The sequence below is a fragment of the Conger conger genome, chromosome 2 (assembly GCF_963514075.1).
Source record: "Conger conger chromosome 2, fConCon1.1, whole genome shotgun sequence".
NCBI classification, from domain to species: Eukaryota; Metazoa; Chordata; class Actinopteri; order Anguilliformes; family Congridae; genus Conger; species Conger conger.
The window spans coordinates 86,906,146-86,932,391 of record NC_083761.1 but is presented as its reverse complement, the minus strand read 5'-3'; the positions used below and the strand labels follow the sequence as shown (position 1 = coordinate 86,932,391).

At 43.4% G+C, this 26,246-nt stretch overlaps 2 protein-coding genes across 2 annotated transcripts in view; both read right to left on the bottom strand.

The window, feature by feature from the left end:
• Window positions 1–11,227, bottom strand: part of LOC133121440 (deleted in malignant brain tumors 1 protein-like) — a 35,923-nt gene extending 24,696 nt beyond the window's left edge. Inside the window, exons 1-4 of the mRNA XM_061230604.1 lie at window positions 11,180–11,227; window positions 11,017–11,086; window positions 10,271–10,576; window positions 6,109–6,423 (exon numbers count right to left, since the gene is read on the bottom strand). Of these exons, the coding sequence (XP_061086588.1) occupies window positions 6,109–6,423; window positions 10,271–10,576; window positions 11,017–11,086; window positions 11,180–11,227 (739 nt within the window). The remainder of the gene's footprint in view (window positions 1–6,108; window positions 6,424–10,270; window positions 10,577–11,016; window positions 11,087–11,179) is intronic.
• A 1,836-nt stretch (window positions 11,228–13,063) lies between these two features.
• The window catches only part of LOC133121439 (deleted in malignant brain tumors 1 protein-like), a 36,475-nt gene continuing 23,292 nt past the window's right edge, over window positions 13,064–26,246 (bottom strand). Inside the window, exons 3-5 of the mRNA XM_061230603.1 lie at window positions 15,869–16,183; window positions 15,218–15,428; window positions 13,064–13,076 (exon numbers count right to left, since the gene is read on the bottom strand). Coding sequence (XP_061086587.1) covers window positions 13,064–13,076; window positions 15,218–15,428; window positions 15,869–16,183 — 539 coding nt within the window. The remainder of the gene's footprint in view (window positions 13,077–15,217; window positions 15,429–15,868; window positions 16,184–26,246) is intronic.

Sequence of the window (26,246 nt, the reverse complement as noted above, 5' to 3'; positions counted from 1 at the left end):
GGGGGTGTCTAATCAAATGGCAAATGGTCTGCATTTATATCGCGCCTTTATCCAAAACACTGTATAATTGATGGTTCTCATTCATCCATTCACAGACACACACATACACACCAACAGCAATTGGCTGCCATGCAAGGCACCAGCCAGCTCATAAGAAGCAACTGGGGGTTAGGTGTCTTGCTCAGGGACACTTCGACACACCCAGGGGATCAACCAGCAACCCCCCGACTGCCAGACGACTGCTCTCACCTCCTGAGCCAATGTCGCCCCCAATCTTATCCAAAAAGGACCGGTGTGAGCGTGAGTTCTTGTTTTTCCCCAGCACTACGATACCCCGATTCTGACGGGCTAAAACAAAAACCTGAACCCACCTTGGCCCTTTCCAGATAAGATTACACACCCCTGTGCTATTGTAATGCAGATATGACTGCAGTGGAGCTGGTTAGGGTTACGGCTAAGAGCTAAAGCATTATGATTTCCCATTCTATCAGAACAGAGAGGACTGCATTCTGTTGATTTAAACAGTAACATGGTGGTTGAATGTGACACTTGCCAGTTGTCTTTAAGCAACAATAAAACAAATGTACATCAATTAGCTATGATTGACAGACCGTGTCCCCACTTTCCACACATTGTGGTTTGTTACCATAGCTACCTCCATGATAGACGCTCGCACTGTGGGTTTTCACAAGCTAGCTAACTTACTATTTCAACTTTGATCGATAGCTAAGGTAAGGATGCTGGCTTATCCAATAATAATTTCTGCTTGCTAGCTAGCCAAGTTAAGATAAAAACACCCATACATGCTGCCGGTGCCATTGGGCCAGCTGCAGGGTCGTCAGCTGGGAGCCACCCTTCACAGATGTTTCGCCCCTTTAATCCCAGAACAACTCCAGGTGGTCGGGCAGCGATCGGGACGTCTTCCTACCGCCCCCTGCAGCTGGCCTTACGATCCTCCCCGTTCCCACTTTGGTAAATTTAGTAATAAAAAACCTTACTTTGTTGTTTTCATGAAAGATGTCGAACAATATGTGTAACTACTTTCTAATTCAACTAACAAAAATGCTAACAAAGCACTTAATGTTATATCTTATATTTTTCGAGTGTGATATACCCCTGGCTCTTTTGTTTTTGTTCTGTTTGTACACTATTCCCTGTATACTGAATTCTTACTGTATTCCTTTGTTAATTAATAAAATAAATATATGTACTCTATGGTGCTGATTACGGTGGCAGTGATGATGAAGATGTTAAACCTGTCCATTACAAAGAGGATGGTGGAAGACAGGGTGGTTTGATTATCTCAGAAACTGCTGAACTTCTGCGATTTTCACACACACTTGTCTCGAGATTTCGCAAAGAATGGTGCAAAAAACAAAAAGAAGTCCAATTAGCAGAATTTCTGTGGGCATAAATGCCTTGTTAATGAGAGAGATCAGAGGAGAAGGGCCAGACTGGTCAAAGCTGACAGGAAGGTGACAGTAATGAAAATAACCACACATTACAACAGTGGTTTGCAGAAGAGCATCTCTGAACACACAACGCGTCTAAGCTCTAAGTGGATAGGCGACAGGAGCAGGAGACTCCAGTCTAAAAGATGAGTCTAATGTATACCTAATAAAGTGCTCACACTCATCTAGCACTTCATAAGGTTTTTATTAGACTTTTCTTTGGACTTCTACTGCTGTAGCCTATCCTATGATTTCTTGTGTGTTCAGTGATGCTCTTCTGCATACCACTGTTGTAATGTATGGGTTTTTAAAGAACATTGGTAAGAGCTGTATAACACTGAGTCCTACCTGAGCAGATCACTCCAGCATCCTCTCCATGATTACAGCGATGTTTACCCCATCCTTGTGACCCACACTGCTTCAGTGAGGATTCTGATCCACTGCAGGACACAGGACCCATCCATATTGTCCCAGACCCTGGTCCAAAGTGAGCCTCTCTTAGTGCATCTACAGCATCTCCACAGCCCAGCTGTCTGCACACCACCACAGCATCCCTCAGGTCCCAGCCACGGTCACACACTCTCCCCCACTCTCCATCACGGTAAACCTCCACTCTCCCAGCACAGGGGCTGCTACCATTCACCAGCCTTATACTGTCTGAGAGAGAGAGAGAGAGAGAGGGAGAGAGCGAGAGAGAGAGAGAGAGAGAGAGAGAGAGAGAGAGAGTGAGGGAGAGGGAGAGAGAGAGAGTTTTGGCAAAACATCACAATATGGCGGGTCCTATTCTCTGACACAGTCCATTAAAATATGTTTTTGAAAACATCTGAAGAGCAAAATAAACAAAATAGACATGCTGATTCCTATTTTATCTGCAACACCGAGTTTGAAATTTTGATCCTAGTTTTGTGAGCCATGCGAGCAGTGCTGGACTCAGTTGATTTGCATGGGCAGATCACGATATGTAAATACAGAACCGCCAAATGTACACGGCACTCACTGGACTGCGAACTTCACGCACCGCAAGCCTCTCCATAGAAAATTAATGGAATGTGTAGCATGCTGGATTTGGTGTGTGAGCACACTGGAATGTTCCTGTCATGTCTGTAATGTTTGTAATGTTTGTAATGTTTGTCAGCTTTGACCAGTCTGGCCCTTCTCCTCTGACCTCTCTCATAAACAAGGCATTTCTTCCCACTGAACTTCTGCTCACGAGATGATTTTTGTTTTTCGCACCATTCTCCACAAACTGTAGAGACTGTTGTGCGTGAAAATCCCAGGAGATCAGCAGAAACTCAAACCACCCTGTCTGGCACCAACATCAAACAGTCACTTAGATCACATTTCTTCCCCATTCTGACATTTGGTCTGAAAAACAGCTGAACCTCTTCACCATGTCTACATGCTTTTATGCATTGCTGCCGCATTATTGGCTGATTAAATATTTGCATTAACAAGCTGGTGTACAGGTCTACCCAATAAAGTGGTTGCCCCGGGGCGGCCTGTAGCATAGTGGTTAAGGTACATGACTGGGACACACAAGGTGGTTCAAATCACGGTGTAGCCACAATAAGATCCGCCCTTGAGCAAGGCCCTTAACCCTGCATTGCTCCAGGGGAGGATTGTCTCCTGCTTAGTCTAATCAACTGTACGTCGCTCTGGATACGAACGTCTGCCAAATGCCAATAATGTAATGTAATGTAATGAATAGAGGAATACTAATAGGGTTAAAAATTAGTGGCCCCTATGCGGAGATTCTAGATCAGCCAATAAATAAACCACGATACAAAGGCAGTAGTACCACTCTGCCTTCCACTCTTCACTGGTCCGGGCTGAACGAGAATCTCCACAATAGGGCCAATAGATTCACCTTCGTTTATCTGACTCCATTTTAGAATCATAATTTAGATTAGTTATCCACATTAGGTAGATTTCTTATTGATAATTTTGACTTGATCGCTATAGGAATCCTGTACTGAGATTTACTCTCCGAACAGTCCTCTGCTGGTACCGCCGCATGTCACATCGCGCGTTATGTGCACGTCTCACAAACTGACTAGCTATCTGTAGTCATTACAGAGGTCGCAGGAATAGCTACTCTTGGGTATATCTGTTTACAGCCTAGGGACCCAAGCAGACCAACCTAGCTACGGCTGTGCTCGACATGAATGAACTACCACGCGGAGGCGAGGGATTTACCAACATAGGCCTACGGGTGCTATACGTCGTGACACATTAAGCGTAAATATTCATCCTCCCTAGACCAGTTCGAGGGGGTAAACCAAGCATTCCCTGTATAACTTTGAGTGTCAGTAAGCGAAACCACACAGATCAAGTTTTAACTATTTATTTTACCTGGCAGATTACATACGTAATTATACACTAGTTCCAAATCAAAAAAGCATTACAATGGAAACCAAATTACGGAGTCTTAAAAGTCATACCTGGTAATAAAAGCTACATACGGGAGTCTGGCTACAGACACCCTGTACATAGAAATTACGTGCACGGTGTGCACGGGAGAGACTGATTGCATCCTCCCAGAATGCTTAGTTTACTGTCCTTAAATCCAAAATCTGGCCTTTGATGTTAACCCTAAAAATGGGTCACCCATCTGTAATTTGGAGCCACGCCTCCCCAGGAAACGCAGGGGGGTTGAGGCACATGGCTTTCACTGGGGCAGAGCTCCACACAGTTTTTCCCTGGTTCCTGGTTGGTTATGATGTCCAGGGTTTGCTGTTGCAGAAATGAAACCATTGCACCAGTCGCACTGAAACAATCAGAATAATACCAAACATGAATATTATCTAAACTGACTTTGTCATGAAACATCCAATGCTGTACACATCATTTAGTGACTGAGTAAAGAGGGAGAGAGCAATGAAGGGGGGTTCAGGAGAAGGTCAGGGCCTAACAGGCCATGCCCTCTGAAACCTTCCCGTGCCGTAAAGGATGTTGCCCCGTCGTAACGAGTTTTACGGCTGGAGGCCTGAGTCTTCCCCCACAGGCTCCTGCCCGTATGGGTGCGGAGATAGTAGTGGGGGTTAATGGTGCATGCTCCTGGGTTAAATTACTTCACAGCCACATATTCCACAGTACCAGAGGAAGCCAGCAAGTTGACCAGTGCCCTGAGTGATAATGCTAGATGTTAATAGTTTCCGCCTTACAAGACTTATTGGTCTTCTGCTACTGTAGCCTATCCACTTAAAGGATTGACACGTTGTGTGTTCAGAGATACTCTTCTGCATACCACTGCCGTAATGTGTGGTTGTTTGCGTTTCTGTCGACTTCCTGTCAGCTTCGACCGGTCTGGCCCTTCTCCTTTGAACTCTCTTTTGAACAAGGTGTTTCTGTCCGCAGAACCGCTGCTCCCTGGATGTTTTTTGTTTATCGCACCATTCCCCACAAACTCTAGAGACTGTTGTGAATGAAAACCCCAGGAGATCAGCAGATACTCAAACCACCCTGTCTGGCACCAACATCAAACAGTCACTTAGATCACATTTCTTCCCCATTCTGACATTTGGTCTGAAAAACAGCTGAACCTCTTCACCATGTCTACATGCTTTTATGCATTTAGATGCTGCCACATTATTGGCTGATTCAATATTTGCATTAACAAGCTGGTGTACTGGTCTACCCAATAGAGTGGTCACGAGTATATAAGTTTGACTTTCCCAGATATAAGAACAGTTCCACCCTGAATAGAAGAAATGAGGATGTTGAGATGGTCCGAGGTACATATCAGGGAGATCATACAAACTCCACACTTGATTAAACTCACACACACTGGCGTGTAACATTTCACAGTATAATGAATAAAGACCTTGTTAAATATAAACTCATATGGCCTATTAAGGGGCTATATTCACCCAGCATCACAGAAACTCTCACAGTGCACAGAAGACTCTTACCAGAACACACCAGGCTCACATCGTTTCCATGGGAGCAGGGTTGATTCTGTGAGGGTGCTGTGGGGCAGAAGTTAATCTGAGATTCGTTGCCTCTGCACTGAATCTCCTCTGCCCACACCTGGCCCTCGCCCTGGCCGAATGCAGCTGCCCCGCGCAGCTCTTTAGGAGCCCCACAGCCCAGCTCCCTGCACACAACCTCTGAGTCCTGCTGGTCAAAGTCAGCATCACACACCGTGCCCCAGGAGCTCCCATGATGGACCTCTACTCTCCCAGAGCACAGGTCAGTCCCGCTCACCAGCCTGACCTCTGCAGTTGAACAGAGAATAAAGAGAGAATCATTAGCAATGGCCGGCACCTTATTCCAGAGACAACATTCAGCACAGCTGTCTGAACACAGGACTGCACAGCTTTTATACATAGGGTGTGAGATGAGCCAATCACACGTCTACTGCAGTCTGAGGTGAGACAATTACCTGTAAACCTCTTTAGGAGATGAGCCAATCACATTTACAAAATAAGAGCAACATAAAAAGACAGAACATAAACATGAGTCTGTTGCAACTGTGCAAACTCTGGTTAGTTCAGTGAATGGCACAATGCACACATCAGTTTATAACACAGCATAAAAAAATGAAATACTATGTTTTAGAAACATGTAATATAAGTTTGTTTCTAAAAATGTACACATGCTCACGTAAATCCAAAGTGCCATTTGGTATAAGACTATTGTAAGAGCTGAGTCCTACCTGAGCAGATCACTCCAGCATCCTCTCCATGATTACAGCGATGTTCACCCCATCCTAGTGACTCACACTGCTTCAGTGAGGATTCTGATCCACTGCAGGACACATAAGCCATCCATATTCTCCCAGACCCTGGTCCAAAGTGAGCCTTTCCTAGTGCATCTACAGCATCTCCACAGCCCAGCTGTCTGCACACCACCCCAGCATCACTCATGTCCCAGCCATCATCACACACTGTCCCCCACTCTCCCCGATGGTAAACCTCCACTCTCCCAGCACAGGGGCTGCTACCATTCACCAGCCTCACATCCTCCCTGCCTGAGAGAGAGAGAGAGAGGGAGAGCGAGAGAGAGAGAGAGAGAGAGAGAGAGAGAAAGGGAGAGAGAGAGAGAGAGAGAGAGGGAGAGGGAAGGGGGGGGTGATGTACTCAAATTAACTTCATGAATGAAATACAGAATTATTATAACTCACAAAGGGTTTCCTCCCTGTCCCAATTACTTGATTTAAAATAAAAGGTGCTTTCACCGAGGTGTTTGCTAGATTGTAGAATGCTTTTTAACTGCAGCCAAAAGTGCTAAAAGAAGTGAAGAACATGCATTGATTTCATCCAGTATACAGTACATGAGCATCTTCTTCAGGAACATGGTTCTTTTGTGCAAACACTGTTGATAGATCTTTAAAATTGCTTAACCTGGTGTAGCGTGGGTTTATACCCCCTAGTTGTCAAGATACCCACACACCAAATCCAGCGACCAGTGACACATGGTGACAAATTGTTCCCCCAAGTTGTCCATATAATGGGCGGTACTGTAGGTGGGTTCGGTCTGATTGATCGCTCCATGGGATCAATACGAGGAGGGACGTAATCTACTGCAGAACACTGTCAGCACCTGATTGGACAGCACTGTGTTCGTTTGTTTCAGCAAAACATCACAATATGGCGGGTCCTATTCCTCTTAAACAGTCCATTAAAATATGTTTTTGAAAACATCTGAAGAGCAAAATAAACAACATAGACATGCTGATTCATATTTTATCTGCAACACCTAGTTTGAAAGTTTGATCCTAGTTTAGTGAGCCATGCGAGCAGTGCTGGACTCAGTTGATTTGCATGGGCAGATCACGATATGTAAATACAGAACCGCCAAACGTACACGGCACTCACCAGACTGCAAACTTCACGCACTGCAAGCCTCTCCATAGAAAATGAATGGAATGCATTGCATGCCCGATTTTCTCTGTGAGCACACTGTGATTTTCTTTACTTCCAGTTAATCCGATGGTCCGCCAACAACACAAAGTTTGGAAAAATCCAAAGAACACGTCATCCGTCGGCCATCATAAATATTGGCCACAAGGGGGCGCAGGAGCGTAACTGTCCAATAACCATTCTCCATTGGAATGAATTACTTCTGGTGTCAAGCCGATGATGCGCTGAGTTGTGAACACAGCGTAAACACCTTCACTGTGGATTCAAAGGGTAAGACCCCAGCAGTGTCTGCAGGAACACAGAGTGCACCCGAGTCTCTATCTCCCTGGCTTTGTACACTGTACACCAGTGACATGAGCTCTGTCTGTCACATGACAGATGAACGGGAAATGGTCTGCATTTGTATCACGCATTCATCCAAACGCTGTACAGTTCATGCTTCTCATTCACACACTCACACTCACACACCAACAGCGATTGGCTGCCATGCAAGGCACCAACCAGCTTTTCAAGAGCAAATGGGGGTGTCTTGCTCAGTCTTAAGACTTCGACACACCCAGAGTGGGGATTGATACAGCAACACTCCGACTGCCTGACAACTGCTCATACCTCCTGAGCCAATGTCACCCCACTTGTGCAACAGAGGTATTTATTAGACTTATTGTTTAGACTGTAAAACCCCACGCTAACCCAACGACGGAATTTAGCGAGGGCTGAAGGTATCAGCGTGCTCGTCCTTCTGGTGTTGCTGAAAGAATACTAATAGGGTTAAAAATTAGTGGCCCCTATGCGGAGATTCTAGATCAGCCAATAAATAAATCATGATACAAAGGCAATAGTACCACTCTGCCTTCCTCTCTTCACTGGTCCGGGCTGAACGAGAATCTCCACAATAGGGCCAATAGATTCACCTTCGTTTATCTGACTCCATTTTAGAATAATAATTTAGATTAGTTCTCCACATTAGGTAGATTTCTTATTGATAATTTTGACTTGATCGCTATAGGAATCCTGTACTGAGATTTACTCTCCGAACAGTCCTCTGCTGGTACCGCCGCATGTCACATCGCGCGTTATGTGCACGTCTCACAAACTGACTAGCTATCTGTAGTCATTACAGAGGTCGCAGGAATAGCTACTCTTGGGTATATCTGTTTACAGCCTAGGGACCCAAGCAGACCAACCTAGCTACGGCTGTGCTCGACATGAATGAACTACCACGCGGAGGCGAGGGATTTACCAACATAGGCCTACGGGTGCTATACGCCGTGACACATTAAGCGTAAATATTCATCCTCCCTAGACCAGTTCGAGGGGGTAAACCAAGCATTCCCTGTATAACTTTGAGTGTCAGTAAGCGAAACCACACAGATCAAGTTTTAACAATTTATTTTACCTGGCAGATTACATACGTAATTATACACTAGTTCCAAATCAAAAAAGCATTACAATGGAAACCAAATTACGGAGTCTTAAAAGTCATACCTGGTAATAAAAGCTACATACGGGAGTCTGGCTACAGACACCCTGTACATAGAAATTACGTGCACGGTGTGCACGGGAGAGACTGATTGCATCCTCCCAGAATGCTTAGTTTACTGTCCTTAAATCCAAAATCTGGCCTTTGATGTTAACCCTAAAAATGGGTCACCCATCTGTAATTTGGAGCCACGCCTCCCCAGGAAACGCAGGGGGGTTGAGGCACATGGCTTTCACTGGGGCAGAGCTCCACACAGTTTTTCCCTGGTTCCTGGTTGGTTATGATGTCCAGGGTTTGCTGTTGCAGAAATGAAACCATTGCACCAGTCGCACTGAAACAATCAGAATAATACCAAACATGAATATTATCGAAACTGACTTTGTCATGAAACATCCAATGCTGTACACATCATTTAGTGACTGAGTAAAGAGGGAGAGAGCAATGAAGGGGGGTTCAGGAGAAGGTCAGGGCCTAACAGGCCATGCCCTCTGAAACCTTCCCGTGCCGTAAAGGATGTTGCCCCGTCGTAACGAGTTTTACGGCTGGAGGCCTGAGTCTTCCCCCACAGGCTCCTGCCCGTATGGGTGCGGAGATAGTAGTGGGGGTTAATGGTGCATGCTCCTGGGTTAAATTACTTCACAGCCACATATTCCACAGTACCAGAGGAAGCCAGCAAGTTGACCAGTGCCCTGAGTGATAATGCTAGATGTTAATAATTTCCGCCTTACAAGACTTATTGGTCTTCTGCTGCTGTAGCCTATCCACTTCAAGGATTGACACGTTGTGTGTTCAGAGATACTCTTCTGCATACCACTGCCGTAATGTGTGGTTGTTTGCGTTTCTGTCGACTTCCTGTCAGCTTCGACCGGTCTGGCCCTTCTCCTTTGAACTCTCTTTTGAACAAGGTGTTTCTGTCCGCAGAACCGCTGCTCCCTGGATGTTTTTTGTTTATCGCACCATTCCCCACAAACTCTAGAGACTGTTGTGCATGAAAACCCCAGGAGATCAGCAGATACTCAAACCACCCTGTCTGGCACCAACATCAAACAATCACTTAGATCACATTTCTTCCCCATTCTGACATTTGGTCTGAAAAACAGCTGAACCTCTTCACCATGTCTACATGCTTTTATGCATTTAGATGCTGCCACATTATTGGCTGATTCAATATTTGCATTAACAAGCTGGTGTACAGGTCTACCCAATAGAGTGGTCACGAGTATATAAGTTTGACTTTCCCAGATATAAGAACAGTTCCACCCTGAATAGAAGAAATGAGGATGTTGAGATGGTCCGAGGTACATATCAGGGAGATCATACAAACTCCACACTTGATTAAACTCACACACACTGGCGTGTAACATTTCACAGTATAATGAATAAAGACCTTGTTAAATATAAACTCATATGGCCTATTAAGGGGCTATATTCACCCAGCATCACAGAAACTCTCACAGTGCACAGAAGACTCTTACCAGAACACACCAGGCTCACATCGTTTCCATGGGAGCAGGGTTGATTCTGTGAGGGTGCTGTGGGGCAGAAGTTAATCTGAGATTCGTTGCCTCTGCACTGAATCTCCTCTGCCCACACCTGGCCCTCGCCCTGGCCGAATGCAGCTGCCCCGCGCAGCTCTTTAGGAGCCCCACAGCCCAGCTCCCTGCACACAACCTCTGCGTCCTGCTGGTCAAAGTCAGCATCACACACCGTGCCCCAGGAGCTCCCATGATGCACCTCTACTCTCCCAGAGCACAGGTCAGTCCCGCTCACCAGCCTGACCTCTGCAGTTGAACAGAGAATAAAGAGAGAATCATTAGCAATGGCCGGCACCTTATTCCAGAGACAACATTCAGCACAGCTGTCTGAACACAGGACTGCACAGCTATTATACATAGGGTGTGAGATGAACCAATCACACGTCTACTGCAGTCTGAGGTGAGACAATTACCTGTAAACCTCTTTAGGAGATGAGCCAATCACATTTACAAAATAAGAGCAACATAAAAAGACAGAACATAAACATGAGTCTGTTGCAACTGTGCAAACTCTGGTTAGTTCAGTGAATGGCACAATGCACACATCAGTTTATAACACAGCATAAAAAAATGAAATACTATGTTTTAGAAACATGTAATATAAGTTTGTTTCTAAAAATGTACACATGCTCACGTAAATCCAAAGTGCCATTTGGTATAAGACTATTGTAAGAGCTGAGTCCTACCTGAGCAGATCACTCCAGCATCCTCTCCATGATCACAGCGATGTTTACCCCATCCTCGTGACTCACACTGCTTCAGTGAGGATTCTGATCCACTGCAGGACACATAAGCCATCCATATTCTCCCAGACCCTGGTCCAAAGTGAGCGTCTCCTAGTGCATCTACAGCATCTCCACAGCCCAGCTGCCTGCACACCACTCCAGCATCACTCATGTCCCACCGATAATCACACACTGTCCCCCACTCTCCCCGATGGTAAACCTCCACTCTCCCAGCACAGGGGCTGCTACCATTCACCAGCCTTATACTGTCTGAGAGAGAGAGAGAGAGATAGAGAGAGAGAGGGAGAGAGAGAGAGAGAGAAAGGGAGAGAGAGAGAGAGAGAGGGAGAGGGAAGGGGGGGTGATGTACTCAAATTAACTTCATGAATGAAATACAGAATTATTATAACTCACAAAGGGTTTCCTCCCTGTCCCAATTAATTGATTTAAAATAAAAGGTGCTTTCACCTAGGTGTTTGCTAGATTGTAGAATGCTTTTTAACTGCAGCCAAAAGTGCTAAAAGAAGTGAAGAAAATGCATTGATTTTATCCAGTATACAGTACATGAGCATCTTCTTCAGGAACATGGTTCTTTTGTGCAAACACTGTTGATAGATCTTTAAAATTGCTTAACCTGGTGTAGCGTGGGTTTATACCCCCAAGTTGTCAAGATACCCACACACCAAATCCAGCGACCACACAGGGTGACAAATTGTTCCCCCAAGTTGTCCATATAATGGGCGGTACTGTAGGTGGGTTCGGTCTGATTGATCGCTCCATGGGATCAATACGAGGAGGGACGTAATCTACTGCAGAACACTGTCAGCACCTGATTGGACAGCACTGCATTTGTTTGTTTTAGCAAAACATCACAATATGACGGGTCCTATTCTCTTAAACAGTCCATTAAAATGTGTTTTTGAAAACATCTCAAGAGCAAAATAAACAAAATACACTTGCTGATTCATATTTTACCTGCAACACCTAGTTTGAAAGTTTGATCCTAGTTTTGTGAGCCATGCGAGCAGTGCTGGACTCAGTTGATTTGCATGGGCAGATCACGATATGTAAATACAGAACCGCCAAACGTACACGGCACTCACTGGACTGCAAACTTCACGCACCGCAAGCCTCTCCATAGAAAATGAATGGAATGCATTGCATGCCCGATTTTTTCTGTGAGCACACTGTGATTTTCTCTACTTCCGGTTAATCCGATGGTCCGCCAACAACACAAAGTTTGGAAAAATCCAAAGAACACGTCATCCGTCGGCCAGCATAAATATTGGCCACAAGGGGGCGCAGGAGCGTAACTGTCCAATAACCATTCTCCATTGGAATGAATTACTTCTGGTGTCAAGCCGATGATGCGCTGATTTGTGAACACAGCGTAAACACCTTCACTGTGGATTCAAAGGGTAAGACCCCAGCAGTGTCTGCAGGAACACAGAGTGCACCCGAGTCTCTATCTCCCTGGCTTTGTACACTGTACACCAGTGACATGAGCTCTGTCTGTCACATGACAGATGAATGGGAAATGGTCTGCATTTGTATCACGCATTCATCCAAACGCTGTACAGTTCATGCTTCTCATTCACACACTCACACTCACACACCAACAGCGATTGGCTGCCATGCAAGGCACCAACCAGATTTTCAAGAGCAAATGGGGGTGTCTTGCTCAGTCTTGAGACTTCGACAAACCCAGAGCGGGGATTGATACAGCAACACTCCGACTGCCTGACAACTGCTCATACCTCCTGAGCCAATGTCACCCCACTTGTGCAACAGAGGTATTTATTAGACTTATTTTTTAGACTGTAAAACCCCACGCTAACCCAACGACGGAATTTAGCGAGGGCTGAAGGTATCAGCGTGCTCGTCCTTCTGGTGTTGCTGAAAGAATACTAATAGGGTTAAAAATTAGTGGCCCCTATGCGGAGATTCTAGATCAGCCAATAAATAAACCACGATACAAAGGCAGTAGTACCACTCTGCCTTCCTCTCTTCACTGGTCCGGGCTGAACGAGAATCTCCACAACAGGGCCAATAGATTCACCTTCGTTTATCTGACTCCATTTTAGAATAATAATTTAGATTAGTTATCCACATTAGGTAGATTTCTTATTGATAATTTTGACTTGATCGCTATAGGAATCCTGTACTGAGATTTACTCTCCGAACAGTCCTCTGCTGGTACCGCCGCATGTCACATCGCGCGTTATGTGCACGTCTCACAAACTGACTAGCTATCTGTAGTCATTACAGAGGTCGCAGGAATAGCTACTCTTGGGTATATCTGTTTACAGCCTAGGGACCCAAGCAGACCAACCTAGCTATGGCTGTGCTCGACATGAATGAACTACCACGCGGAGGCGAGGGATTTACCAACATAGGCCTACGGGTGCTATACGCTGTGACACATTAAGCGTAAATATTCATCCTCCCTAGACCAGTTTGAGGGGGTAAACCAAGCATTCCCTGTATAACTTTGAGTGTCAGTAAGCGAAACCACACAGATCAAGTTTTAACAATTTATTTTACCTGGCAGATTACATACGTATTTACACACTAGTTCCAAATCAAAAAAGCATTACAATGGAAACCAAATTACGGAGTCTTAAAAGTCATACCTGGTAATAAAAGCTACATACGGGAGTCTGGCTACAGACACCCTGTACATAGAAATTACGTGCACGGTGTGCACGGGAGAGACTGATTGCATCCTCCCAGAATGCTTAGTTTACTGTCCTTAAATCCAAAATCTGGCCTTTGATGTTAACCCTAAAAATGGGTCACCCATCTGTAATTTGGAGCCACGCCTCCCCAGGAAACGCAGGGGGGTTGAGGCACATGGCTTTCACTGGGGCAGAGCTCCACACAGTTTTTCCCTGGTTCCTGGTTGGTTATGATGTCCAGGGTTTGCTGTTGCAGAAATGAAACCATTGCACCAGTCGCACTGAAACAATCAGAATAATACCAAACATGAATATTATCGAAACTGACTTTGTCATGAAACATCCAGTGCTGTACACATCATTTAGTGACTGAGTAAAGAGGGAGAGAGCAATGAAGGGGGGTTCAGGAGAAGGTCAGGGCCTAACAGGCCGTGCCCTCTGAAACCTTCCCGTGCCGTAAAGGATGTTGCCCCGTCGTAACGAGTTTTACGGCTGGAGGCCTGAGTCTTCCCCCACAGGCTCCTGCCCGTATGGGTGCGGAGATAGTGGGGGTTAATGGTGCATGCTCCTGGGTTAAATTACTTCACAGCCACATATTCCACAGTACCAGAGGAAGCCAGCAAGTTGACCAGTGCCCTGAGTGATAATGCCAGATGTTAATAATTTCCGCCTTACAAGACTTATTGGTCTTCTGCTGCTATAGCCTATCCACTTCAAGGATTGACACGTTGTGTGTTCAGAGATACTCTTCTGCATACCACTGCCGTAATGTGTGGTTGTTTGCGTTTCTGTCGACTTCCTGTCAGCTTCGACCGGTCTGGCCCTTCTCCTTTGAACTCTCTTTTGTACAAGGTGTTTCTGTCCGGATGTTTTTTGTTTATCGCACCATTCCCCACAAACTCTAGAGACTGTTGTGCATGAAAACCCCAGGAGATCAGCAGATACTCAAACCACCCTGTCTGGCACCAACATCAAACAATCACTTAGATCACATTTCTTCCCCATTCTGACATTTGGTCTGAAAAACAGCTGAACCTCTTCACCATGTCTACATGCTTTTATGCATTTAGATGCTGCCACATTATTGGCTGATTCAATATTTGCATTAACAAGCTGGTGTACTGGTCTACCCAATAAAGTGGTCACCAGTGTATAAGTTTGACTTTCCCAGATATAAGAACAGTTCCACCCTGAATAGAAGAAATGAGGATGTTGAGATGGTTCGAGGTACATATCAGGGAGATCATACAAACTCCACACTTGATTAAACTCACACATTTCACAGTATAATGAATAAAGACCTTGTTAAATATAAACTCATATGGCCTATTAAGGGGCTATATTCACCCAGCATCACAGAAACTCTCACAGTGCACAGAAGACTCTTACCAGAACACACCAGGCTCACATCGTTTCCATGGGAGCAGGGTTGATTCTGTGAGGGTGCAGTGGGGCAGAAGTTAATCTGAGATTCGTTGCCTCTGCACTGAATCTCCTCTGCCCACACCTGGCCCTCGCCCTGGCCGAATGCAGCTGCCCCGCGCAGCTCTTTAGGAGCCCCACAGCCCAGCTCCCTGCACACAACCTCTGCGTCCTGCTGGTCAAAGTCAGCATCACACACCGTGCCCCAGGAGCTCCCATGATGCACCTCTACTCTCCCAGAGCACAGGTCAGTCCCGCCCACCAGCCTGACCTCTGCAGTTGAACAGAGAATAAAGAGAGAATCATTAGCAATGGCCGGCACCTTATTCCAGAGACAACATTCAGCACAGCTGTCTGAACACAGGACTGCACAGCTATTATACATAGGGTGTGAGATGAGCCAATCACACGTCTACTGCAGTCTGAGGTGAGACAATTACCTGTAAACCTCTTTAGGAGATGAGCCAATCACATTTACAAAATAAGAGCAACATAAAAAGACAGAACATAAACATGAGTCTGTTGCAACTGTGCAAACTCTGGTTAGTTCAGTGAATGGCACAATGCACACATCAGTTTATAACACAACATAAAAAAATGAAATACTATGTTTTAGACACATGTAATATGAGTTTGTTTTTTAAAATGTACATATCCTCACGTAAATCCAAAGTGCCGTTTGGTATAAGACTATTGTAAGAGCTGAGTCCTACCTGAGCAGATCACTCCAGCATCCTCTCCATGATTACAGTCATGTTTACCCCATCCTGCTGACCCACATTGCTTCAGTGAGGATTCTGATCCACTGCAGGACACATCATCCATCCATATTCTCCCAGACCCTGGTCCAAAGTGAGCCTCTCCTAGTGCATCTACAGCATCTCCACAGCCCAGCTGTCTGCACACCACCACAGCATCCTTCAGGTCCCAGTCATCATCACACACTGTCCCCCACTCTCCCCGATGGTAAACCTCCACTCTCCCAGCACAGGGGCTGCTACCATTCACCAGCCTCACATCCTCCCTGCCTGAGAGAGAGAGTGAGGGAGAGGGAGAGAGAGAGAGAGAGAGAGAGAGAAAAATACTCAAATTAACTTGACGAATGAACAGATTTAAGACAACTCATGAAAGGATTCCTTTGACTTAAACTAAAAGGTATTTGCTGCTATGCCTGCAAATGCTTCAAGATTGCAGAATGCCTTTAATTCCATCTGGCTTCAAAGGATGACCCCAGTAGTGTCTGCAGGAACACAGGGACACCACTAGGGTGCGCTCTATCTGCCTTGCTTTGTGCACTGGACACCAGTGATATGAGCTCTGCCAGTGAGGCCTGTCACATGACTGATTAAGCAGATGACACTCCTGTGACAGCGCTCATCTCTCAGGGAGAAGAAGCCCCTACAGACTGCAGGGACACACGTTGGCCACAAGGGGGAGAAAAACCTTTTACTTTGTCAGACACAAAAACTGTTTCACTACCCTGATAATTGCAAGGAGAATGCTGATATGGTATTAAAAAGCACGTGCAGATATCAGAAGTTCCATGCCATTGCAAAAAAGGACATTGTCAAAATGTAATCAGGATCAAAAAAATAAGAGTTGTAAAACTTAATTTTACTTATTTAGACTGGGATGATGTGCATTCTTATTGGAGTTTGGAAATAGCAGTTTTCACATTCTGTTGTAAAACGGCAGTTTTGCAGATACGTTGGGTCTCCTGGGATGATATTTTCCCTCTCCAGAGAATTGCTGCACTTCCTTCCCTGATCTTTGCACCTGTGTTTACACTTTAATTCCCTCTGGATAAAAGTATCTGGTAAATGGTAGACACCTTAATGACATGTAACAGGGTAAAGACTGGAAAAGTGAAAATGATTTCCACAGAAGAGGCATCTTCTGCACTCAGCCGTGATCCCCTGCAGATGGGGAAGGATGGTTCCTCTAAAGAAGTGTCGAAGTGAATCTTGGTTAAAGAGTAATATCCCAACACATATAATTGCTGTACCTGGTTACGTTTGTTTTTGAAAAGACAGATTGGGGAGGGGGGGGGGGGGGGGGGTGAGCAAACAAGACTTACTAAAGTCAGTAAAACCCTTATTGATTTGATCTTCACAAATAGAACTGAGCGAGTGACAAAGACGTACAATTTAATTACAGGTCTGTCCGACCATAACATGATTTTAATCGTTAGAAAATTATCCAGAGTTCACAGGCATCCCGAAGAATAAAATAACAATTCGAAAATGAATTACAGAATATTAATTGGGATAACATTAAACAAATTCAAGATTTAAATACCTGTTTTAAGTACTACAATGACGAAAACACTTTTTAGATGTGATTCAGAAATACACTCATTGAAGCACCCACAGCGTAGTAGGGCTTTACTGTGGCAGAATAAGGATATTCGCCACCTGATGAAAAAACATGTTACTTTATGCAGTTGATCACAGAATCAGAGGGGAAAAGCTTGGCACTTTGGAAGCACTTAAATATTTTAGCCAATTGAGTGCCTAACCCACAAAAATCAACAGTGGAATTGATTATAGAAATTAGTTAGTAATGAAAGTATTGAAATTGCAAACAAATTTAATACATTTTTTACTCAATCAGCTGAGGAAATGGCAGCAAGTTTCCAACCAGTACAGGTAAAAGATACACTGAGAGACAAATCAACGTCCTTTTATATTAAAGAAGTAGATCAAAGAGAGACTGGTAAGGTTATCACGCAGTGAAGGCAATCTATGGCCAAGGGTAATTTTGTTATTTTGTTTATTTTTTAAAAACACAGTTCTCTTCTCTTAACGCCAGTAACACATGTGGTCAATTTATCAATCAGAACTAATGAGTTTCCTCAGCACTGGAAATCGGTAATTATCACCCCAATTCCAAGTCTGGAGCACTTGACCAGGTCTCTAACTATAGACCAATTTCAATTTTATCTGCACTCTCAAAGGTTCTTGAAAAAACAGTTGCTGAACAACTACTCACCTTCTGCACCCCAAACAATTTGAATTCAGACCAAGGTACTCAACAGAGTTAGCAAACTGTTACCTCACTGAAACTATAAAACAGTCATTAGATGAAGGCAGTGTAGTGGGAGCAGTATTTTTGGACTGTGAACCATGAAATTCTTTCGAATAAACTGCAACGATTCAATTTTTCAAACAATGCAATAACCTGCTTTAGATCTTATCTTGAATACAGAGAGCAATGTGTTAGAATAAATTCTACCCAGTCATCTGTCCAAACTTGCCAAATGGGAATTCCATAAGGTTCAATTTTAGGCCCTTTACTTTTTAGTTTATATGTAAATGACTTACCTGGTAGCTGTAAAAGAGTTAGATGCCAAATGTATGCGGACGACACAATTATATATGTGCATTCAAAAAAACCCTCATATGGCAGCAGAGATGCTCACAAAATAAATGTCTGGTGTGTCACAGTGGCTCTGAAATAATCATCTGACTCTGAACTGTAATAAGACGGTCTCAATGTGCTTTTTAATAAAAAATACATTTCAATGAAAATTTAAGAATAAAGATTGACGAGCAAGAGATAGATGAGGTACATGAAATGACATTTTTAGGTGTTAATTTAGACTCTCAGCTTAAGTTCGATAAACATCTAAAGAGGTTGTGCAAAACTGTCAAAACAAATTTCAATTGCTTCCGCTTAATTAGACATTACATACCTATTAAGGCAGCACAGCAGTTTATGCATGCCATTATATTTTCTCATTTATCATACTGTATAACCGTTTGGGGCCAGGCCAACCAAACAACAACTACACCAATCAGGTCGTTATATAAACAGGCACCATTGCCTAATTTTACTGAAACATAACATGCTAAGTTTTGACAGTTTTGTAAACGTACCATTTATTAAACTTATTTTTAAGTGTGAACAACCTTGCCCCAGAAATAAAACAAACAAAATAGTGGAATCAGAGGTGCAACAACTGGAAATCACAGAGCAGCAAAACGCAGAACAACATTTGGTCAGTCTTCTTTCTCAGTAAGAAGTACACAACTGTGGAACACATTACCATCTGAAATTAAAACATTGAAAGAGCTCAAGATTTTTAAACACACATGCTGAAACTGAAGCAAGTCTGTGAACACTGATTTTATGTATTATTAAGATTTTGATTTTTGTCTTTGCCCTTATTTTAGTGTTTGTCCTTATTTTAGTCTTTTATCTGTACCACTTTTTAATATTTAGGTATTATTTGAAGTTCACTGCTTCTGTATTTCCTGTTTTAACTTTAAAAAATTTGGCCCGGGACAGGGGTTGCAAATTAGTCATGGCTAGAAACCTGTATGCATGGCATCTTGAAATGTTTCTGTATTTGTCCTGTAGGTATTCATGTTTATTCTTGTTAATTATTCATAGCTCATCGGTTAGTGTTTTCCATTACAGTTCTCATTTGTCTTCCCCTGTTATGTCTGCGTCTGAATGTTCACCAGCCGAGTCACTCCCCTGTCTGCGTGTCCCACTATTCGGGTTTACGGTATTTTCGGGTTTTCAAGAAATTCCTTCTCAACTCGCGATTCTTACTTCCGGCTTTTTCTTGGTAGTTAAATGTTGTAAAGCACGATTCTTACTAACTACTACTAATCTAGGTTTTGTACAGAACTAATCCGTTTGATATACTTACTGTCTGTCTAACTAACTAACTAACAATCACTTTTATTGGGTAGTTTAGAAATATTACATTACATTACATTATTGGCATTTGGCAGACGCTCTTATCCAGGGCGACGTACAGCAAAGTGCATACCCATAACCAGGGATAAGTGCGCTGAAAGACCCTAGAGGGAAGTACAATTTCAATTGCTACCCATACAACAAAGATAAGGACCAGTGCCTATATTTATTTATTTATTATTTTTAAATCAACAAATAAACAAACAACAAAGCAAAAGTGACCAAACTTAACTATCCACATACTGCTTACCTAGCCAACTAAAAATATCAAAACACAAAGTAAATCACAAAGACAACAATTAAGGTTCACAGGGAGGTAGGGAGGGATTGGGAGAGGTGCTGCTTGAAGAGGTGCGTCTTCAGTTTGCGCTTGAAGGTGGGGAGAGATTCTACAGTTCTGACCTGAACGGGGAGTTCGTTCCACCACCGTGGAGCCAGAACAGACAGTAGTCGTGAGCGTGAGGTGGAGGTTCGGAGAGGGGGAGACTAACTCACTAACGCAATCTCTGAGTATTTCTGCACTGTTCTGTAACTCCGCCTCCCTATGCTATCCCTGATTACTTGTTTAGTTTCAGCGAAGTGTTTGCACCTGTCTCTAACTATCACTACGTCTTCAAGCTATGCAAATGTCTACTCCCTAACCTGGAGCTGTATGTTTTACATGTTGGTTACGTGCATCCAGTCTGCGTTTTCGTCTCCCTCCTGTTATGATGTTATTACCCTATTATGTTTCCCCACCTGTTGTCTATTTGTTTAGCCCACCTTTTCCCCAGCCCCGCCTAGATTGTCACCTTCCTTCATGTATTTGAACCTCAGTCTCTGTATTGTTCCTTGTCAGAACGTTGATCAGTCAAACTTCGTAAGCCTAATTCTTGATAGGCACCCCTTTGCCTTTTGATTTCCGAGCCTGCCTTGCCTTTTTGTTTCGTTTGCCTTTCTGCTTTTCTGGTTTTTTGACATTCTGCTTTGTTTTCGGACTTCGATTTTGGCCTTCGCCCTTCTGTACTTTAGCCTTTTGATTTTCCGGATTTTTGACCCCCCCTCACCAGTTTTCGACTATTCTTTTGCCTTTCGTTTTTGTCATTGTATTGGATCTCCTGGCTACGACTTTGGACAAATAAACAACGATTTTGGATTATCCTGTGGTCTGCGTTTGGGTTCTCAGAGCCGAACATAACACATCTACTTTGCATTTTTTATATATAAAGCAAAAAGGGTTTTTAATGTTTCACATTTGTGATGGTTTTGTTTTCAGTCAAATGTTGTTTTCACCATGAGGAAACAGTTCATATCTGTAGTTGTGCTTCATGAAATGCCTGCCTGTTAAACAATCACTATTTATCAGGATATCTTTTTTTTATTTCTTGTTAAATTTCCATATTTATTTTTTAAATTTTAGTTGACAACATGCTTTAAAAAAAACCATGCCACATATTCAAACCAATGTGAGCTTTAAGTAATATTTCATATATTATTATTATATATTTGTATAAGAAGAGGTTGAGGATATTAACTTTTCAGAGTCTGTTATTTTAAAAGATCTTCATAAGAAGTCTGACTCTGGATCAATGTTGCTTTAGCCCTGCTTAGAAAGTAAAGGTTTCCACAGGCGTTACCACTAGTACTTGTTAGTGTTTGTATACTTTTTTTTTTTGTCATTTTTTTTAATATATATTTTTTAAAATAATTTATTAAAGTGCTCTCATGAGGAACTCAAATGCACTGCTGTGAAGAGAGTATGTCAAATAAATACAGAAACATTTTCTAAATAATTTGTAATAACATTTGTTTGATGAAAACTCAATGAATCATGCAGAGAAATGTTCCTCCAGTAATCTGTGGTGTTTAGAGGCTGCCTGTAACCCTGCTCTTACTGGAGAGCCCTTTGACCAGCAGACCCCTCTGACCCCTTGGCCCTGGCCCCCAGTCTCTGACCCTGACTGGGTGTGGAGAAGCAGGAGAGGAGGATGAAGCTGGTACTCACTGGTTGTGGAGAGCAGGAGGAGGGAGGAGAAAGAGAGGAACAGCAGACATCTCTCCATCTTCAGCGCAGACAAACGCACCCTTCCACAGAGCAGAGTGGATTCTCACACCTCTGAGCTCTAAAATAAACTGAGCCCTCCCCTAAAGGACGCTTGCTGTGGTCCCTCATTTCCCTTTTTTGCTCTTATTTAGGGACCCTAGATTTTTTTCTTTCACAATCATGTCAAGTTCTTAATTGTTTGGGTCAAGTATTTGAAAGCAAACACGTCAAGGTTAACTTGCATGCTGCTTATAGTGGAAATTGTTTGATTGCTTTCATGCAAGAGGGGCAGAGTAGTGCTGTTCAACCACAGGTAAATCATACTGGTAGATGGACAGGAATATTGGTAGGAAACTCCACGTTCCCGATTATTGTTTCAACCTCCTTGAGACCTGACATGGTTTTGTCCTCAGAAAGGGATCAGATAGTTTACTTCATTGGGTTACCAGTGCCATGAGAGGATGCTTTTGACATAGCATTAGAGAGGAAGAAGTCAAAATGTCGTACAATGCAGTAAATGGTGTATCTTCGTGCAGATCTGATTTTTATTTGATGTGAAACTAGAAGATCAGAGCTACACAATTAGGTATCACTTTGGTCAATCCATTTAGGAGATATAGCTTCTTAAAGTATGTGTGTGTCTAACAGAAGTGGTTTTGTGAAATTAAATGTGTTTTTTGAGCTTAGAGTTTATCACATAGAAGTGACCTAGTTGTAACCCATGTGTCATTTGGTGTTGCAGTGAAAATGTCTTAAATACAATTTATGTAGCCAACAGAGGTTTTACATTATGTGGGGCGGCTTGTAGCATTGTGGTTAAGGTAAATGACTGCGACACGCAAGGTCGGTGGTTCTAATCCTGGTGTAGCCACAATAAGATAATAAGCCCTTGAGCAAGGCCCTTAACCCTGCATTGCTGCAGGGGAGGATTGTCTCCTGCTTAGTCTAATCAACTGTACGTCACCTGCTTACTTCCCTCCACTGGCTGCCTGTCATGGCTCACATCAAATTCAAAACATTGGTGCTAGCCTTCCAAGCAGTCAAGGGGTCAGCTTGAAAAATGTCTTAAATACAATTCAGGTAGGTAATATGTTTTAGATTATGTAATGTGAAGTGTGCATATTATTTAGGCTACTTCAGAAACTGTAATAAAGAGTTAATTTGATTAATCAGTGACTATGAATGGGAAAACATGCTCTAAATTTTATAGGTGCTTAATTATGATTTTACCAATATGGTATTTTATTAAGACCTGAGTGATTCAATTTGTGTCCTAAACTAATATGAAGAATATGAAAGATGAAATCTCATCTTGGAATGGCATTTGCTTTTGTAGAGGGGGATCAGTCAGCCTCCACACCAGTGCCAGTCAGGCCCCAGTCAGCCCACAGACAGGCCCACAGATAGCACCAATGCCAGCCTCACAGACAGGCCCACAGAGACCCAATGCCAGCCTCACAGACAGGCCCACAGAGACCCAACGCCAGCCTCACAGACAGGCCCACAGAGACCCAATGCCAGCCTCACAGACAGGCTCACAGATATCACCAACGCCAGCCTCACAGACAGGCCCACAGATAGCACCAACGCCAGCCTCACAGACAGGCCCACAGAGACCCAACGCCAGCCTCACAGACAGGCCCACAGAGACCCAATGCCAGCCTCACCGACAGGCCCACAGATAGCACCAACGCCAGCCTCACAGACAGGCCCACAGATAGCACCAATGCCAGCCTCACAGAGAGCCTCCATGCAGTGCAGAGATAGAGGAGGAAGAAGCCCAAGCCTTAATAAACAAATCAGTTCCCAGTCTCGGAGAGGAGCTTTGTAGAGCATTGGTGTCTCTTGACAGGGACTGGGAAGAGTCCAAGGGCGTAGGTTTGATTTTCACATTGGTAGGGACACAAATGGGAGAGATTCGGAGGGGATGTAACCCCCACTGGAAGTTGAGGCATTTTGCATAGACTTCTGACCACCATTTCATGTCATCTAGAGCTTTCATTCATGAAAGCAGCACATTAATGAATCCTTTACTGAAATCTGCCAGCTGAATGGGACTTTGAAGAGCACATTTTTGTTTTAAGGCAGGTACTGTTGCCTATTCAAACCAATGGTCTGTAAACATGTATTTACATTGAAAATAATAATAATAAAATTGTTATTATTGTAAGACTAATAAAATGTTGAAGATTGGTGGGATTAATTATTGTCACAAGTACAAAATCCAACAACACATTTTTATTAAAAATACAGTGGTGTGATGTGCCAGTTTATCCTCCTTTGCTTGTGGCTGGTGTCTGCACACACACCTTTGTCAGTCTCTCTCAAAGATGCTCCAAATAAAACAATTTGCTACTCATCAATATACGAATAATAATAGTTTAATTCAACAAACATAGGCTTACTGTTACCCATACCATTAAGCCAGCTCCCACAATATTTAATACTCAGAAACCATTTCAAAAAATGCTGCTATCCATTCTGCACCTAGTTATGCAGAAGTCTCTAGTTTTTCAATAGCAGTATGTACTGGATACAACTCGTTTGCAAGTTTTTCTGCAGGTCACTGTGAGCACTGTGGTTTCTGCCCTCTTGGTGGGGAGGAAATGTTTTTTTCAGAAGAAACGAAATATGTGGTTGATCTTCAGCACATGCACAGTGTGGCTAGTTTTTTGGAAATGACAGTTTTGTTTCAAATCCAATGAGCCTAATCTAACATGAAGTATCGTTTGTGCGGCAGTCTGCAACTGGTAATGAACTTTTCCAAAAAGAAAAAAGTATTGGCCTACAGCCTACATTTATTTTAATTAATTATACATTAAGTTTGTGCTCAATTTTAAAAACCTTAGACACAACACTAAAAACGAGAAGTACTTGTAAACACAGCCTGTTCGCCTGTTCAAAACATGCATTGTGCATATCTTTGAAGAAATGTTGCACTTCCAAAATCACTAATTCAAGTAACTAATTTATCGTGAAATATTATATAAACATTTGTTTAGATCACCGGTGTTTTTACAATACTTTAATATTGCAGTTAGAAGTACTTGATACATGTCTCAATATGGTTTCAATTTTTGTGGTTCTAAATAAAGGGAATAGTGGAAACAGTAGAAGAGAGTGGAATCATTTAATAAAATCAGAATACTGTAAAATATATATTTAATTAGAATACTGTTTTTTTAAATCATTTTTTGGGAGCACAAGAGCACTGTATGTGGACCAAACTGAATGATTTTTTCATTGCTTTTACAAAAAATAAGGCTGAACCGCACTGCTTCTGCCCGAAGAAGCCCCCTGAGGGCCCAAGCGCCCCTGAGACCCTGTAGGGCATTGTACATAAGTGTGCCTCTCTGCAGACCCCCAAAAGGAAACAGACTGTGTAGACCATGTTGACACAGGGTCAGCAAGGCTTGATGAAAAGACAGTGCTCATCAATACAGGACTATTGCTCCCATCATTGTGCTGCCTCTGCGCAACGCTGCCACCTCAGTGGAATGCTCCCAGAACTGATGAGTTGAAATAGCACTGTATAAACCATGGGTTTTCCACATACAGTGTTTGGTGTCTTTAGATAGCTAATGATGTGGGAAATAGTTTTGTGTCATTGGCGGTGTAGTGCCCTGGTTGCTGAATAAAGATCTGATAGGAATAAACCACAGGTGATGCAAGTTACCTGTGAGTCAGCATCCTGCTGTGATACAAAGGTTAACCAGGTTTGTTGGACATACAGAGATAACATCAGCAGTGTCTCATTATCTGTAAATCACCAGTGTATTTAAACCTGTCATTTTTAGTTTCTTGTTGCTCGTTCGTCTTTCTGTATTCTGTTCCCGAATCCGCCCCTTTCTCACCCTCTACTCGACCCAGCTCCTGGTCCAAGCGATGGTTTTGTCCCGCCTGGACGACTGCAATTCCCTCTTGGCTGGCCTCCCAGCATCCACCATCAGACCCCTCTAACTTATCCAGAATGCAGCAGCTCGTCTGGTCTTCAACCTTCCCAAATACTCACATCACCCCCCTGCTTACTTCCCTCCACTGGCTGCCTGTCATGGCTCGCATCAAATTCAAAACATTGCTGCTGGCCTTCCAAGCAGTTAAGGGGTCTTCCCCAGCTTGCCTACAAAAAATCATCAAACCCTACACCCCTGCCAGACCTAATGTAATTTTCCCCACCCCAGTTCTAGCTCCCTGTACCTGTGCCTGTTATCTGTTCTGTTCTGTTCTGTTCTGTTCTGTCCTGCTCCTCTCCGCTCTGTTCAGTTCTGTTTTTGGATCTTTTGGTTTTGAACTCCACCTGGCTTTTTTGAGTCTCCTTTTGATTCTTGGATTTGTGCTTCTGTTTTTCTGTCTCCTCG